The sequence below is a fragment of the Etheostoma cragini genome, chromosome 23, assembly GCF_013103735.1.
Source record: "Etheostoma cragini isolate CJK2018 chromosome 23, CSU_Ecrag_1.0, whole genome shotgun sequence".
Taxonomy (NCBI): Eukaryota; Metazoa; Chordata; class Actinopteri; order Perciformes; family Percidae; genus Etheostoma; species Etheostoma cragini.
The window spans coordinates 18904838-18921019 of record NC_048429.1 but is presented as its reverse complement, the minus strand read 5'-3'; the positions used below and the strand labels follow the sequence as shown (position 1 = coordinate 18921019).

The following is a 16182-nucleotide window of genomic DNA, read 5'->3' as shown; positions in this document are numbered from 1 at the left end:
GACAGGAAACAGACAGAGGGAAGAGATGCTTGTAAGTGATGCCTCTGGTTAATAGTCTGACTGGAGATACTGCTGCTGTTTGACACTACAGTGAGTAGCAGAATACAAAACATAGTTAATGCTGGTCATGAGTAAATACTCTGCTCTCTCGACTCCCTGCAGCCAAAAGCTGGCATTTCTGAGACAAAGAGAGTGAAAAGACACTGTGCAGTGTGCACCCATCAGCGGTGTGTATGTATCTATGTGTATGTAGCATGGTTCACACAGGTAAAGATGGATTTTCTGATCCATTGCTAAAAAGCATCTCAGAAGCCTTTAGCCTGACATCCCAATGCCAAACAACCTTGGGACGTTTGAGACGTTCAGTAGGTGTGAATTCATCCATCTCTCTAATATGCATGCTCAATCTTTGGTCTTCCCAAGCGCAACTACACGTTAGTAAGTGGTCTTTTGAAATTGCCTTTACAGGATCTGCCCCCATGGTAACGACAGCTGAAATTACACTGATATTTAACTGAAATAAGCTGTTATCCTTCCTTTCAAATGCAAAAGGGACAGGAAGAAAATGGTTCCATCAATTTCTTTTTCTTGGGGCATTTTTAGGCCTTTATTTATACAGGACAGCTGAAGAAATGAAAGGGGAGAGAAAGGGGGAATGTCATTCAACAAAGGGGCAGGGCAAAATCGAACCTGTGATTGCTGCATCTATATATGGGCACCTGTTGCACCGAGCGTGCTACCCAGGCGCCCAGCTCCATCAGTTTCAAGACATACAGAAAGTAGCATGCTGCTGTACCGTCTATCTGATCCCTGATTAGTACAACCTCTTAACGATGAGGCTCACGTAAGATTATGGCAAGAGCAGCAATAGGCGCACTTTAAGGCTTTCATAATTACTGTAGATAATACACACACTGAAACAATTCATAACCCCTTCAAATAAACTATAAACTACCATGGCACCATCTTAGAATAGAATGGAGATGTTTCCATATGTTAAACATATTATAACATACTTAAAAACCCAAAACCCAAAAGTATGAAGATGCAAGCTTTTGCATATTTGTCAATTTTTGCATATGACATCATCATACTCAAATTCTAGTCAGAACATGAGTCTGAAGGTTCTACTCAGAACATGAATCTGATGCTGCTTCATTGGGCTGTGATTATGGGGCGTGTTTCAACCGAACCAGGAAATAGAATGCCTCTGCACTCAATTGGATAGACCTACAACCAATCGGAGAAAAGGAGTATGTGATGCATGTTGAACTTTTGCAAAATCCCATAGGACGGACGGCAAAAACATCTTTCTGATTGACAAATGTCATAATCTTGGTTCACTGTTCCTCTTTTAAAACGAATGAAATGATGGAATCTACACATCTCAAATCTTCAGCGGCAGCCATCTTTGTTGTAAACAAATTCAACCCAAGTGCTCTTTGGTGACGTGGTTGATTCTGTTACTGTTGATCATCTGCCCATCATCGTATAAAACCCGCCATGACAATCTGATTGGTCCGAACAGCTCAGGTTTGAGCATGTTGCTCCACAACGAATCAAGTCCAGACCAAACTTCCCGAATGTTGGTCAGATTTGTGGGGGGGGCTAAGGTTGGCTGGCATCCAGGCTACTGGTACGCCAGTGTTGCCGCATTTCTTTTCTTTTTTCCAAATCGGCGACTGTCCGATTGCCGAGGGTGACCAAACATCTTTTGACCGGACATGTCCACTTTTTCCGTATTGTCAGGGGTGTCCGTGGGGGGGGGGGTTCAAATTCATGAAAATGTCTGGTTTTCGCTGTTTTTCATGGGACCATTGGCATCAAGCGTGTTCTTAAATTGAATGTCGCTATGCACACAATACTAGAGTACTTTGTTGCGTGACGTAATTCCCAAGAGGCTGCCTTATGTATGTAATATTATTTTATACATTATGGTAGCACATATGTTTCAGTGTCTAATAAAGGTGCTGGAAATCTCAACACTTACATGGACACCGGAAAACGTTTTTAAGAGAAATGTTTTAAGAGACATTTAGTTGACGCTGGATTTTGATGCTGACACAGAATAGCTCATGTACATTATTTCATATTTGTGTCTCGAGGGCGGCCGGGTGTTCTCTTTTTTGGATATCAACATTTGGTCATCCTAAGATTGCCAGATGTTCAGAGTTATCTGTACAGACGTTATTAGCTACCTGCAGTTAAAATGTCGTTGGGACTAAACTCTTAAAGCGCACAAGTCATTCTTCTTTTAGTGTGCTTTGGCTGTTACCATCAGGGTTATTATAATAACCTTAAGTAAAAATAAGCAGTGAAAAAATATTTTTTAGTAAACTGTAACAAAAAATTAAACCTTAAAAAAACTAAACTGAAACTGAATTGCCAGGTTGACAATGGGATAAAAAAATGAAAGCATACCATTTCAGTATGAAATCTTTACAGAAATTAAACCAAGTTGACATTACAGCAGAAAATTCTAATCCCTCTAAGACTAAAACTAAATTTACAAGACAACAATCATTCTGAAAAACTGAAACTGAACTAAAACTAGTATACACATTAACTAAAACTGAACTAAAGTGAACTTGAAAATTCAAAACCACCACCCTCTGGGTTGAAGTGACTTATTGGCATATAGCCTGGAAAATGGAGATTGCAATCGGATCTGTGCTCTGGCTAACAGAGATTCATTGCCTATATGTGGCCAAGTGCCATTAATCAGGGTATTACCCACTGGAAATTACAAGTGTAAAAAGGGGGAAATCCTGTGTTTGACCCATACACCGCCCAACTTGCCTCCTGAGATGGAATTTGATGCTCATATACCCCCTGCTTTGATCCCATCCTAATTAATATGGGAACTAGTGGGCGCTGCCACCTACAGTAAAATAAAACGTAAACATGAGGGAGGGTCTCGTCAGATCTTACCACTGTGTTATGGATTTTACCACTGAGGGGCTGCAACGTCAAACTTTTCTATCTTCTATACATAGTGTTTTTTATAGATCATTGATGAATCCTTGAATGTGATGGCTAAGTCGGTCTACAAAGCCTGATGCATTCTGGTAGTATAACTAATCACTGACAAGACAAAACTCACCCTCTATCTTTCTCTTTCTCTCACACACATCCATTCACACACATAAAGCTCAACGGAGTGATGGAGGCTGAACAAAAAAACAATGATCACACACAGCAATCTCCTGTGTTGTGACACTAAGCTGCTGGATCGGTTGAGGCGTGACTGGCTTAACTTCTTACAATTACCTTCCATGCATCTACCTGGCTTGAAACCACTGTTGCGTCATCACAACAGGTAATGCACTCAGTTGGAGGGTTCGACCAATGTACAGGTTTGACAGATTAGTGGGCAGATGGAAACCCTGTGATTTTATTGGAGCAGTTTTTCAGTTACAATAGTATCATCATATATGCTAGGCAAGTTAATTCCTTACTTACAGGCAGTGTTGTATTTTTGTTTCCTCACCAATAAATAGGTGTGTGTGTGTAGAGCTACTCACCTCCTATAAAACTGTTTGCAGAGGTTAAGTGTTTCATGGTGGTGTCAATGTTTCAGAGGGTTTATCCACCTGACACCCACCAACAACAGACTGTATTACTTAGGCAATGTACAGATATGTGTGACTGAAAATAAGTCAGAGTGATCTGTCTGTTCTCTCACTGGCTTCTTTGTGTGGAGGGTAAACTTGAGCAGACTGTAGCTGCATTTCCACTGCATGGTGTGGCACAGCGCTATTCAACTCAACTTGTTCTTTTGGAGAGACGAAATAGAACTGGTACCAAACGCAAGTTGAGTCAAGTGGAGCCGAGGTGAATCAATCATGCTGTTGAAATAAAGCTTAAGTGTCCTTCTGATCAGCTCGAGTGACCCAAAACAACCCTTCTAGATAGCCCAAGTGGCTTTTGGTTTTCCCATTTTAATAATAGAAAAAACATTTAGGCAAAAAAAAGATTTTCATCACACCTTAGTTGAGTTGGATGTCTGTTTGCACCCATAGACTTAAAACAATGGACAAAGCTTCTGGGTCTGAAAAATGTAGCCAATGCGGGTGTAGAACTTTAAGTTATAGCATGGGGTGACTACCCTGGTTGCCAAAAGTCCGTTTTCTACAGCCCATGGGAAAATGATCCTGCTATGTTCATTTTTTTATTATTGTTCCATTTATTAATAATTTACAATAAAGCAGGCAAAGCTTTAAGGGTATGTCAATCATGATAGAGGCTTGGTAGAGCTAACCACGTGTGCTGTGGCACAAATGCTTGCTCATGGGAAATTCTCGGGTCTTTGTAAATTATAGAGTGGGGTCTAGACCTACTATATCTTTAATGTGTCCAGAGATAACTCCTGTTGAGATTTGACACTACTAATACAATTTAATTGCAACTGATTTTTTTTGGTGTTGTCCATGTTTTCATCATAAACCTGACCCTTTCACTGTGTGTTTTTACTTCGTCAAAGTTTATTGCCAGATTTTGGTTGTCTAAAAATGTGTCGTTCAGCATTCTGCCAACCAAATTAGCTAGCATTCATTCCTTTCTAGCATACCCTGGCCTTAATGGATCAACAAAAACATGGAGAGTAATCCTGCCAAGAAGAAGGACAGCCTTCAAATAAAAACATTGAATGGCTGAACCGGTTGTTTTTCTCTGTTTAGATTTATTGGTGTATGATTTTCGCTGTATTTCTGTCACAAATATCTGCACAAGGCTTGAATCCCCCTGTCACAAATATCTGCACAAGGCTTGAATCCCTGTGTGCCCTATCGGCCTTCAAAAAACATGTATCACTTAAACCCTGGTTACTATATACACATATACATACACAGCAGTGGGAGCATGCTGTGGAGGTAGGGGTTGAGGGAGGTTTGGTTTAACTATTGACTGAGAAATTTCAATGAATTCCCAATAAATATGGATTGATTTTGATCAGTCCACAACGGTGGAATTTTGATGTTGACTTGAGACATGTTGCATTCTGGGAAAAGTCTTATGTATTCCCACTGTCAGACTGTACCATTGGACTTCAGACATATTGACTGAATGGAGGCGTACAGTAGGAGCGTGGGTTTGGTCAACTGTATTGGAGCAGATCCGTGATGGTAGAGAGTGGCGTCAAGTAATCCTCACAGGCAGAAGTCAAAGGTCAGGTCGGACTTGCCCATCTTCTGTCTGTACACAGCGTCAAAGTTTTCATTCATGGACACTGTGAAGACATCCTTCCACAGACCTGCCCGACCTGGGAGAGGGGACAATTTCACATTTGAATAAATCGTTAAGTTAGAACAGCTCTCCGAAAAAGTGTCCAGCACCCAAGAGCAGGGGCTAGAAGGGGGGCAAGGGTCAGCACGCTCCCCCCCACCCAAAATACCATTGCCCCCCCAATCCATTGGATCAGAGTTCTGTCACTTGTCTGCCGTTTCTGCAAATCATCCCCTTGTCAAATGACCAATTAATGTTTCTATGGTGACTATCCAAAACTCTGAAACCACAGAAGTAGCTCTGGAACAGTTTTATTTATAAGTGGCAGACTGAGTTTAAAGAAAATGTGTTTTGTATTCAGATGTACAATTTGTTTAAAATGAAAACAAGTGAAATTAATAATTAATGTGATGTTTTATTTATTTTCGTGTTGTCCTATCTTATTTATTATTTCCTATATGTCTTTCTTTTTTTATGATTTGTTTTGGGCGTTTTAGCCCTTTATTTCTAAAATACAGCTGAAAACATGAAAGGGGGATGACATGCACCAAAGGGCCAAAGTGCAGAGTCAAACCTCTACCAGGTGAACTACCCAGGTGCCCATATTTCCTAAATTTCTAAGCAGATTTTGTAAGCTGCATTCTGATAAAATGAACGCTGAAGCACAATATCAGCTGACATGATAAAGACCTTAAGGTGGATGCCGCTTTGTTACTTGGTCTTAGTTCATTTTTGATTTAGTGTTAAATTACCACACAACACATCTGGGACTCTGTAATATTTCACAATAGAAAAATTGTGCTCATGGCACAGAGTTGGGTGGCAGTGAATGCAGCAGCTATGTAATTCTTAAATTTTACACTCAGCTTTGAAAGTCATCTATATCTGGTTTCATTTTAATAACACCTCCATGCTGAAATTACTCTGTTTTTGAAGGAAATATACCAACACATCTTATGGAAGCCACTAAAACTACCATCCATGCCCTAACTGCTAAAACCAGTGGTAACTTAACAGACACTAACACTTATATCAAGAAAAAAAAGTGAAAATGGATAGATTGGTTATGAAAATTGGTTGAAATGATTTCACCGTCATTTTGAAGTGTAAAAGTTCATTATCTTTTTCTCTACAGACAGAGTTCTCATTCTATCCTTGTTTACTTTATTTTATGAAATATCTTTCTTCACTTAATCGTGAATCGTAAGCAGTGGGATTGACTACACCACATTTTCCCTCACAGTAAGAGCCTGTGGGCTGTGATTATGTGAGATAGAAAGACACAGATTACTCCTCATGTGGTCTTTTTTTTTAAATTTACACAATATGCTTTAAATTAAATTAAATTTACTAAAATAATAATACTAATCTTGCTATAATGGTTGTTAACCCCAGTTATACACAGTATATACAGTATATGTATATACATATACATATAGTTCTTATTATTCCTTGATGCCCTTAAATATACATCTTAAAAAAGACCAAAAATATAGGTGGATGGATGACTTGTCTCATAGTTGTCTTTTCATCTTTTTAATCTCTTTCAACAAAATGTTGCTGGATGGGTTAATTCTTTATTTGCAGGAGGAAATAAAATATTTGAGTTTGGTCTTAATTTCCTGTTCAAATTCAATAAACGCTAACCCCTAACCTGAAAGAGGGACGAGCAGGGAACCCCTACCACATATATTGTATAAAACTGGGCTACAATAAAACTGGCCCGCAATAATGTGTAAGGTCGCTTAAAGCCAATACACATACCATTTCATGGTGCCCTACAATACTAAGTATTAAAATAATTATTTTAATCTCAAAAATAGATTAGGAATGCATGGTAAATCCTTTAGCTTACGTGTATCTGTGGATGGCTCCAAAGTGGCTACCGTACCTACAGGCCATGATTTATATAGGAGAAAGAAAAAATGTAGTGGCCCGCCCACAATGACTCTGAAGACCCCCTGGGGGTTGTAAATCCCCTGTTGAAGATCTCTGCCGTTTAAACATCTCTGCAGTTGGCTTTAAGGGTTTTCATTTTGCTTCAGAATTTAACCCTCAAGAGTTATGGCCTTGTTACTCTGCATTATTCTACATGATGGATGTAATGTAAAGTCCATGTGAATTCTGATGAATTCTGAATCTCATCTGACAGTTTCAGCTGCGGAGTGAACGCAGCCTGCCGTGGCTTGGACTCACCTGCTGTGGCGTGTGTAAGATGGATCAGACTGACAGCTGTGTGTTAAGCCTATTTCACATCTGACACCAGACTTCCATGCACTAAAAGGAAAAGAATTACATGGGAAAAAAATAAAACAACACATGACAGAAACCATAATTAAACTAAAATCCAAATAGGAATGGAAACATAAACCAAACTGAATAATTACAACAAATTAGGGAATAAAATGAAAGAAGTCTACATGAAACTCAAAGAGGGTAATATCATAGTGGGATGGGCCTGCAGGTTGAAATCATTAGTCTTAAGCTGAATTGCAATCTGTGTAGTAGATGCAACATGTAGCCACATGGTGGTGGTATAATCATCTCAACCTGAGAGTGAAAAAAAACTCCCATCCAAGTACACAACCTGAAGATCACATGACCTATTTGGATAATTGTGGAAGCTTAAAGTGCTCAATATACAGATATACATTTTAAAAAGGACATTACAAAATAAATGATTATATGTATAAATAGTGTTTGGTTTTTTTAAATATATTTTTTATTTTACTTTTTTATTTCAATGTGGCATTTTTAACACAGACACTTTAATTTCATTACTGCGCCCTTCATGACAGTGGTGACCTTCCACCAATCAAATGCCCACTGTCTTTCCAGTAATGCTAGACGTTGTTGATTCTCTAGCTTACAGGAGCTGACTGGCTCCATCTGGTAGCAGTTGATTGTTTTGAGCTTGTTTGCTTACGAGGCATGTGATTGGCTGAATGGTGAGATATGGAAATTACACTAAATGATGAATAAGCAAACATGACTAACTGACTGATTGATGGATTGATTTAATTGACCCTGCACTCTGGTACACTCTGCTACATGGTATACTATTAGAGTAACCACTTAAGGTGTTGTATAGCAAGATCAATGATGGTGCGTGCCTGTGTGTGTGTGTGTGTCCGTGTGTGCGTGTTTGTGTGTGTTCTATCTATTATCCGGAGGAAGGGGGACACTCGAAAGAGAAGTTGCAGTCAATATTTTTTGTCAATGTCAAAATTGCATGGACACAAGAGATAAGGAAGATCCTGTTTTTGTAATTTGGGTGGACATAGGTTATTTGCCTAAGATAACTTCCCATTCAACAATCGTATTGATCCCTACAGCTTCACAGCAGATTCTAAAAACAGAAGAAGATATGTAGTTACATGATTTGTTTTTTTCTCCTTCCCTGGTCTATAAATAGCTTTGGCTACGGTAGCTCAGATGATATCATGAGATCCCCATTAGTCAGATCTAATGGCTCTGAGAGAGGAACATTCACTACATTATGCTTTCTCTCCTCTCAGTCCCTCCTCCTCCCAACCATATCCAAAACTTGTGGCATTACCACAATGTTGATTTCATTCTGTCTTCTACCAGGAACGGCATTTTTTGCACTCATTCATGGAAACAATGAGTGACTTTTTTCACTTTTCTGTTCTGCCAGACACTTAATTTTATGCAGTTTGAGAGTAGTCTACTAGTCTTTTAAACATCTTCTCCACACTGTTTGGAACTCACAAAAAATTATATCACTTAGGCTAATTGAAGACCCATACTGTATATGCAGCCATGGGACACCAACTGTAAAATCACAAGCTGAAGGAGCCTAAAAGAAGAATGTCAGATGCAATGAAGGTGTAATTAAAATAGTTTCAATGTCAACGAAACATGGACCTCTTATTAAGTCAGGCCTGAGGGACCCAGAAACACAGAACTCTGCCTAGCTACCAGACAAGAGGAAGTGAGCAGGGTTTTCCTTCTTCTATTTCCTCTCCCACTCACCCCTGCAGATGGACAGCGCCTCTGAGTTGCAGCACTGCTCAATAAGCTGGTTGCAGCTCTCCACCATGCCCTCCAGCTGAGCCTTGTCACAGGAAACACCTAGGAACCGGGCCAACTGTTCCACCAACGTCCCCAGATCCTGGAAACCAGAGGAAAGCAATATCACACACAAATACAGAGAAAACCTGCCTCCCCCTTGAATTCTTAGCCGTCGTGTTGTCCTTGGTTCAAATTTGACCCGTTTTCAGTAAAAAAAAAAAAAAAGGGCTATTGAAATAAGCTCTGTCAACAGTACAAAAACATCAAGAAAACAAAGTAAAGTGACAAAAATGTTGGAAAAAGCTACTATAAAGTAGAAAAAAGTGACCAAAACATGTTTTTTAAGCTTTAGTGCTAATGTGCTAACATGCACCATGACAAAGGCTAACATGCTGATGTTAGGCAGTTATAATGGTTACCATTTTCACCATCTTGTTTTAGTGTATTGGTATGCTAACATAGCACTAAACACAAAGTACAGTTGATGGAAAGGTCATTGTTTTTACTTTGTTTTAACAGTATCAACCTATTTCTAGGCCCTTGGGCTCAGCTTGCAGCCAATATTTTTCAGTGGCAAAACTCATGCCAAGACAACTGCAAACAATGTTGAACATGACTCTTTCTACTATCAATGGGCTTTTTTTATTGGAAAAACTTCTTCCAAGCAGAGAAAAATTATATGAGAACATCACCACAATGCAAAGTCTATTGGCCCAGAGGGAACTCAGGGGCAGGGCAAGCAGTGAAACACTACTGCGCATATTCAGTGGACATGAATATCATCAAAGTAAACCAGGACGCTTGAAACTTTCGGCGTATGCGCCAAGCAAGCAACTTGGACATCTCATGCGACGCAAAAAGCACACTTCACCAGTTCAAGTAGCAGCTACACAGCACTTTAAGATGACGTAGCATTAAGAGCGACAACTGTAGTGCGTAATAGCTAACTTGACATCTGGGAACAACGGACCAAGTCAATCAATGGTTCTCACAACATCTTGCCAAAGGACTACAGTTGGAAATTAGCCGGCTCGCTAACACTGGCACATTTACAGAAATCTTAATGAGTGTACACTGTCCTCATGAGTAAATAAATGAAAAGGAAAAACAAAGTATTAAAGCCTAAAATTGAGGTGGTGGATGGACAAACATCACAGGATTTTAAACCCTAACCTGTGTCCAGAGTGTCACTTTTCCTAAAGTCAAGGGAGTTGGGTTGGAAACCAGACGGTCGCTGGTTGAAGTCCCCATATGGACCAAAGTATGGTCACTGGGCACTGCCAAGGTGCTCTTGAGCAAGGCACCAAACACCCAACTGCTCGGGGTGCCTTTCCATGGGCAGCCACCCCCACACAGACTTTGACATCTATCCATTAGTGCATGTATAGGTACTGAGCATGTGTGTGTAATTCAGGCCTGTGTGTAATAACAACAGAGTGTAAATTGTAATTTCTCCTTGTGGGATCAATTAAATATCCATTATTATTATTAAAGGAGACTTTTAGGGTCAATACCGCCAAAAGCACATGGCCAAGCGTCCGTATTTTACGCGATGGAAGTGAGAATTTGTTAAAGACCTTTAACTGATTCTCTATAGTGTGTGTTTTGTTTCACCATTTTGGGTCAGAAAAGCTGAAAACCTCACGGAATCCTTCAACAATACCTGCCTTTTTTAAAGGGCACCAGAACAAGCTGTTCCTCAGCATTGACATGTCATTACCTTTTAAAGTTGTTTTGGTGTTTTAGCAAGCCGTTGCCTAGTTGCATGTTCAGCAAACAGAGCATGATTAGCAATAATTTGGACCTGTGTATCTGGACACCAGATGAACGTATGTCTCAATATTTCTTCTCTTTTTAGCTCTGGTTTTGCTCTCCAAAAGCTCTGAAGCTGCTGTATTTATCAAGTAGAAGATGAATACCACAAGAGTAATAGAGCTCTCAAATGGCATACAATAAAGAGTGGAATGTTTCTTTATTCATACACTAGGCATAAACCAAATGAAGCTTTGCTATTTTTACAACGCAAAATGCAATGTGAAATGCTAGATCAGTTGTTTTCTTTCAGTTGTTGTGCCTTCTCACTTCCATTCTAAAAAAAATCTAATCTAAGAAAAGCCTATCTGCAAAAGAGAGGACATGTCTGAGCCTGTGCCTCGTAAACATGATAGCCCAAGATAAGGTAAAAAAGGGACCTTTGGCAAAGCAAAGGGCAAATATTGATTTGGCATGTTATGTTCTTTTTCTTTGACTGGAGAGTTTTACGCAAGAATGTTATCAAAAGATAGCATTGCAGGAATCATCTTAAAATTAACTTGGTATTTTCAAAAGTTTGTCATAATTATCCTACTTCCAATGTGTTTTATTGTAGGCTATTTTTCACTCTCTTTATCTTATTTTAATGTTGGGTATTTTATTTTTTGTGTTTTCATTGGTAAAGAGCATGCATGTTCAGAAAGTCCCTTCACAGGATAAATACAGGTTAGAAAAGTAACTTCCCACCAAAGAGCTGCACAGTACAGTCATTTATCAGTACAGCAGCTCCACTGTAAATGTGTATTGACTCACTTTCTATCTACATGATACCAAACCATTAGAAGAGTCAAAACCTTACAAAGGTCAGACTAATGGGTGATGACTTGGTGTTAAATGATGTCAAAATAATAGTTAATCAATTCAATTTAATTCAATAAACCTGTATTGTCCCAAGGGCAGTTCTAGTGCAACATAAAAAATAAAACAAAAAACCTGGGAGAAACATGTACATGAAACATTCTCAACAACAAGTAACAACAGACATACTGAACATACGGCATACAACAACACTCTTTAAACACAAAACCATCTTGCAATGGGATCAGACAAGCTGCGACACTTAACTAGGCCAGGGTCCTAAAGTGGGCAATGGCCCCTGGCCTACTTCCTACCCCCTTACTTTCAGCGCTGTTGCTAGGGCCACACCCTATCTTCGAAATCAGGCTTCATTTTGATCTCAACTGCACACTTGTTACACAGAAATACAGCATTCCGTGACGGCCTGGGAGTTGCAATTTCACCGTTTTGATCACTATGTTCATTTTGCTTGAAAGCCAGGGCGCATTTCTTGGTGGGGGCAGTATTTATAGGTACCAACAATCTTAACGTATTATGTGGTGTGACAATCTGAGATGGAGTGGGGGCTTTTTCTAAAAGTCCATCAGCATGTCCGAGAAGATTAAAGATTAATAGCAATAAAAAAAAACTAGCAGATGGTGGCTATAAAAAAGCACAATAGTGAGGACGTTACCTTGTACATGTCTTCATATTTCAAGAAGAGGACATTAGAGTCATTACGGTGTTCCCAAAATTCCTGAACATGTTCAAACCAGGAACCATATCCCACTTTGAGAGAGAGAGAGAGAGAGACAAACATACAGCTACCTTACAGTATTCTGGAGACAAAACAATAAAGGGGTTCACTGACTTGAAACCAGATATGTCCCAGTGTCCCAGTCCTCCTCCATACTTACGCTTGTCATGCATGAAGCGCCGGCAGAACTCCTGGAAGGTTCCCCGGTAGCTCATGGTCCTGAGAGAGCGGTGGAACTGGTAGTAAGACACCACCAGGTCCTTAGGGTTACGAGCCATGTAGATCACCTAAAAGAGAACCACAGGCTACATAATGAGAGTCCTAATAAAATCTGGTTGTTGTAGTACAGTACATTTCAAATCAATTCATTTTTATTTCTATAGCACTAAATCACAACAACATTTTGTAAAAGAGACCGTAGACCGTACTCTGTGATGTTTTTTATAATAGAATATATATATCTTTATATTAGATATACATCTTTACGGGAAAGGGGAGAGAGAGGAGGAACGACATGCAGCACAGGGCCACAGGTTGGATTCGACCCTCAACCCATATGAGGCAACGCCTATTTTAATTTAGACTTTATTCCATATTATTATAGACTGCATTATATACAAATATATCACTGTGCCACTTTGCTCAGAAACTCGTTTGCTCGTAGCAATCTGTTTTTTGCGAATATTACACTAAATGTATTGTCATGGTTGGTGGAGAAGGTTGGACCCAAATGCTGAGATGACAGTGTGTCCTCAAAACAGCAGGTGAAAAAATTAAGAAACCAGTTGATCAGAAACCAAGAGAAAAATCAGGAGACAACCAGAGAGATTCATAGCACGCTGACACAGGTACAAACAACAATGATCGATTATTTCCCCCACCCTCAATGGCTAGTGGACTGACCTTGGCCTCTCCGTTGTGCATGGCCGTGGGGAGGAATCGATAGGGAAGATGGCTTTTGATCAGACGAGGGGACGTCAGCTCCTGTAGAAAAAAAAGCAAAGTTATAACTTGTTACTTAAGCATGTGTAGAGGCTAAGCCCAAGTGTACCACGGGTAGGGTAATGGTGCACTTTTTACCTTTTTGATCAGTGTGTGTGTGTGTGTGTGTGTGTGTGTGTGTGTGTGTGTGTGTGTGTGTGTGTGTGTGTGTGTGTGTGTGTGTGTTCAGATGATTTTACATATTAGTAATAAAATACAAATTTCAGGTTTGTTGCAATAATACTGATAAAAAAAAATCAACCAGATGACATGAAATATATTTTTATTATTATTATTATTATTATTATATTGAATAAGTGTAATTATTCTATTGAGTAGTTTACAGTAGTGCCGCAAGTAACGTTAATCATTAAAATAACGTTAATAATCTGTTGATTGTTTTCCCAATTAATCGGTAAGTCGACAAAATTCAGAAAACAGCAAGAAATGTTGATCAGTGTTTTCCAAAGCCCAAGATGACGTCCTCAAATGTCTTGCTTTCTCTGCAAGATATTTAGTTTGTTCTCACAGAGGAGTGAAGACACTGGAAAATATTTACATCCAAGAAGAACAAGAGAATTCAAAATAATTGGCAATAGTTTTAATAGTTGATATATATGTAAATGTAAATGTGCTGTATTTATATAGCGCTTTTCCAGTCTTAACAACTGCTCAAAGCACTTTTACATCTACAGGAAACGTTCACCATTCACACACATTCATACACTGTGGCCGGGGCTGCCGTACAAGGTGCCACCCGCTCATCAGATAAACATCAGGCAACAAGGCAACTCAGGGTTCAGCAGGCAACCGCTCTACCACTGAGCCACAGCCGCCCCTGCATATATGCAGACAGTATGTCAATAAAAATGGTACCACAGGTTTTTTGGCTTAGGACGAGCGCTCAGACAGAGATGCTCGAGTCACAAGTAAATCACTGTGGAAAAACAGGACATCACTAACAAAAATTATCTTTGTGGACATATTTCACTCTGAATAGACACAGGTGTCCCAGTTTTGGTGCCAAAGTTCAGTGTCAGAACAGCCCAGGGAACACCGTGAGTCCAACAACCTGAAGCTAGATTCATTTAATGTGCATACAGGTTGAAATGCCCCTGCTGCCTGCAGCCTCAGAGCCCAGTTTAGCGTGACCCACCATCCATGTGCATTGAACTGAGGCATGACACACTGTGGACAAATAGTGTGGACACAAAAAACCCTGAAAAGTCATGGAGTTTCTAGTCTTGCTTTACAAGGCCTTCCTCCACAGCACAGTGGAGGAGGGTCTGGCTAGTCCATAAGGCATTCTGGGATGGGGGAACATGCTCTGGTTTATTGGGATTTTTTAAAAACCAATCACAGTCAGGAATGTACAATTAGCGGTGTAACAATAAACCACGGTAGAAATGTTGACGTAACAATTATTTAATTTAAAATATCCTAATTATTGCAGTGGATCACCACGGTGTGCAAACCCTGTGCATAGTTTTTCATTCATTATTTTGACAACTAGCAAATTTTAACCTAAATGCTGCCAATGACCCAGAACTCCTGCAGTACTGAAATGAAGAACTGGTTTCAGCTCCATTACCTGTATGATGTCCAGCCCCGGTTGGGGGTACTCTAAGACAGGCAGCTGTTCATCGATGTTCATAAGGCCGATCTCATCTGGGTCTGCTCCCTGACTCACTAGATACACAACCTCCTGAAGTAGACTAGTGCCTACGAGGAGAGAGAAGAGAGCCAGAGTTCAATCAGTCCTGGGACGTCAGGGACAGAACAAGGAAGGTGGTTGTCAATGTAGATATTCTGTCTGGTGTGTTACCGTTTTTCTAGGCAGGTTCATTTGTGTAGCGCCTTTCACCAAAGCAATTAAAAATGTTTCACACAAGGCATGTGAAAGAAACACAAAGCTGAATAAAATGACAGATAAAAGGATTAAAAAGAAGATAAAGTAGAAGCAGTGGTGAAAAGTACATGTACTAAACTTAAGTATAAATTTGAAGTACCTGTACTTTACTTGAGTATTTGCTTTTTATGCCATGTTCTACTTCTACTCTGTTACATTTATATTTTTACTCCACTTATTTTCATCCACTCCACTACATTCACTAGTTACTTGTTAGTTTACAAATTAATATACAGTAATACAATGTTTTATTATGAATTTAACTAACAAACAACATATAAGTCCAGCTAAAATGATTAAAATGACCATAAAACACACAAAACACAACTGTTTGGATAATTTCCCGTTTCTAAAACGCATTGTGTACTTAGAAATTACATTTTCCTGATGAAACTTTTATACTTTTACTCAAGGACTTCTACTTGTAACCAAGTATTTTTACAGTGTGTTAATAGGACTTTTACTTGAGTAAAGGATCTGAATACTTCTTGGCTGGTGGTTGTACACAGGGGATGAACTTGAGACTGAATAAAAGCCAAACCAGCTGTTGTAATGTTTTATGAAACTTGTGTCATCCAACCTGGTCTCAAAACAGTTTGTGAAACGTTATTTTTGTTGTGGTTTGGGGTTTTTGTTGGGGTATTTTTCCTGTTTGGCCTTCCCTGTGTTTTTGTCCCGGTCTTTCCGC

At 39.5% G+C, this 16182-nt stretch overlaps 1 protein-coding gene across 3 annotated transcripts in view; it reads right to left on the bottom strand.

Moving 5' to 3' along the window:
- Positions 1–4791: 4791 nt before the first annotated feature.
- The window catches only part of sult4a1 (sulfotransferase family 4A, member 1), a 22491-nt gene continuing 11100 nt past the window's right edge, over positions 4792–16182 (bottom strand). The window contains exons 2-8 of one of the 3 annotated variants that reach the window (XR_004655510.1): positions 15177–15307; positions 13508–13588; positions 12765–12891; positions 12542–12636; positions 9220–9358; positions 5077–5260; positions 4792–5025 (exon numbers count right to left, since the gene is read on the bottom strand). Coding sequence is in view for 2 of the 3 variants with exons in the window: in XM_034863987.1 (XP_034719878.1) it covers positions 5148–5260; positions 9220–9358; positions 12542–12636; positions 12765–12891; positions 13508–13588; positions 15177–15307 (686 nt within the window). In the remaining variant the exon portion in view is untranslated. Of the gene's footprint in view, positions 5261–7419; positions 7501–9219; positions 9359–12541; positions 12637–12764; positions 12892–13507; positions 13589–15176; positions 15308–16182 lie in introns of all 3 variants that reach the window. The other 2 variants (XM_034863989.1, XM_034863987.1) reach the window with 2 other exon arrangements.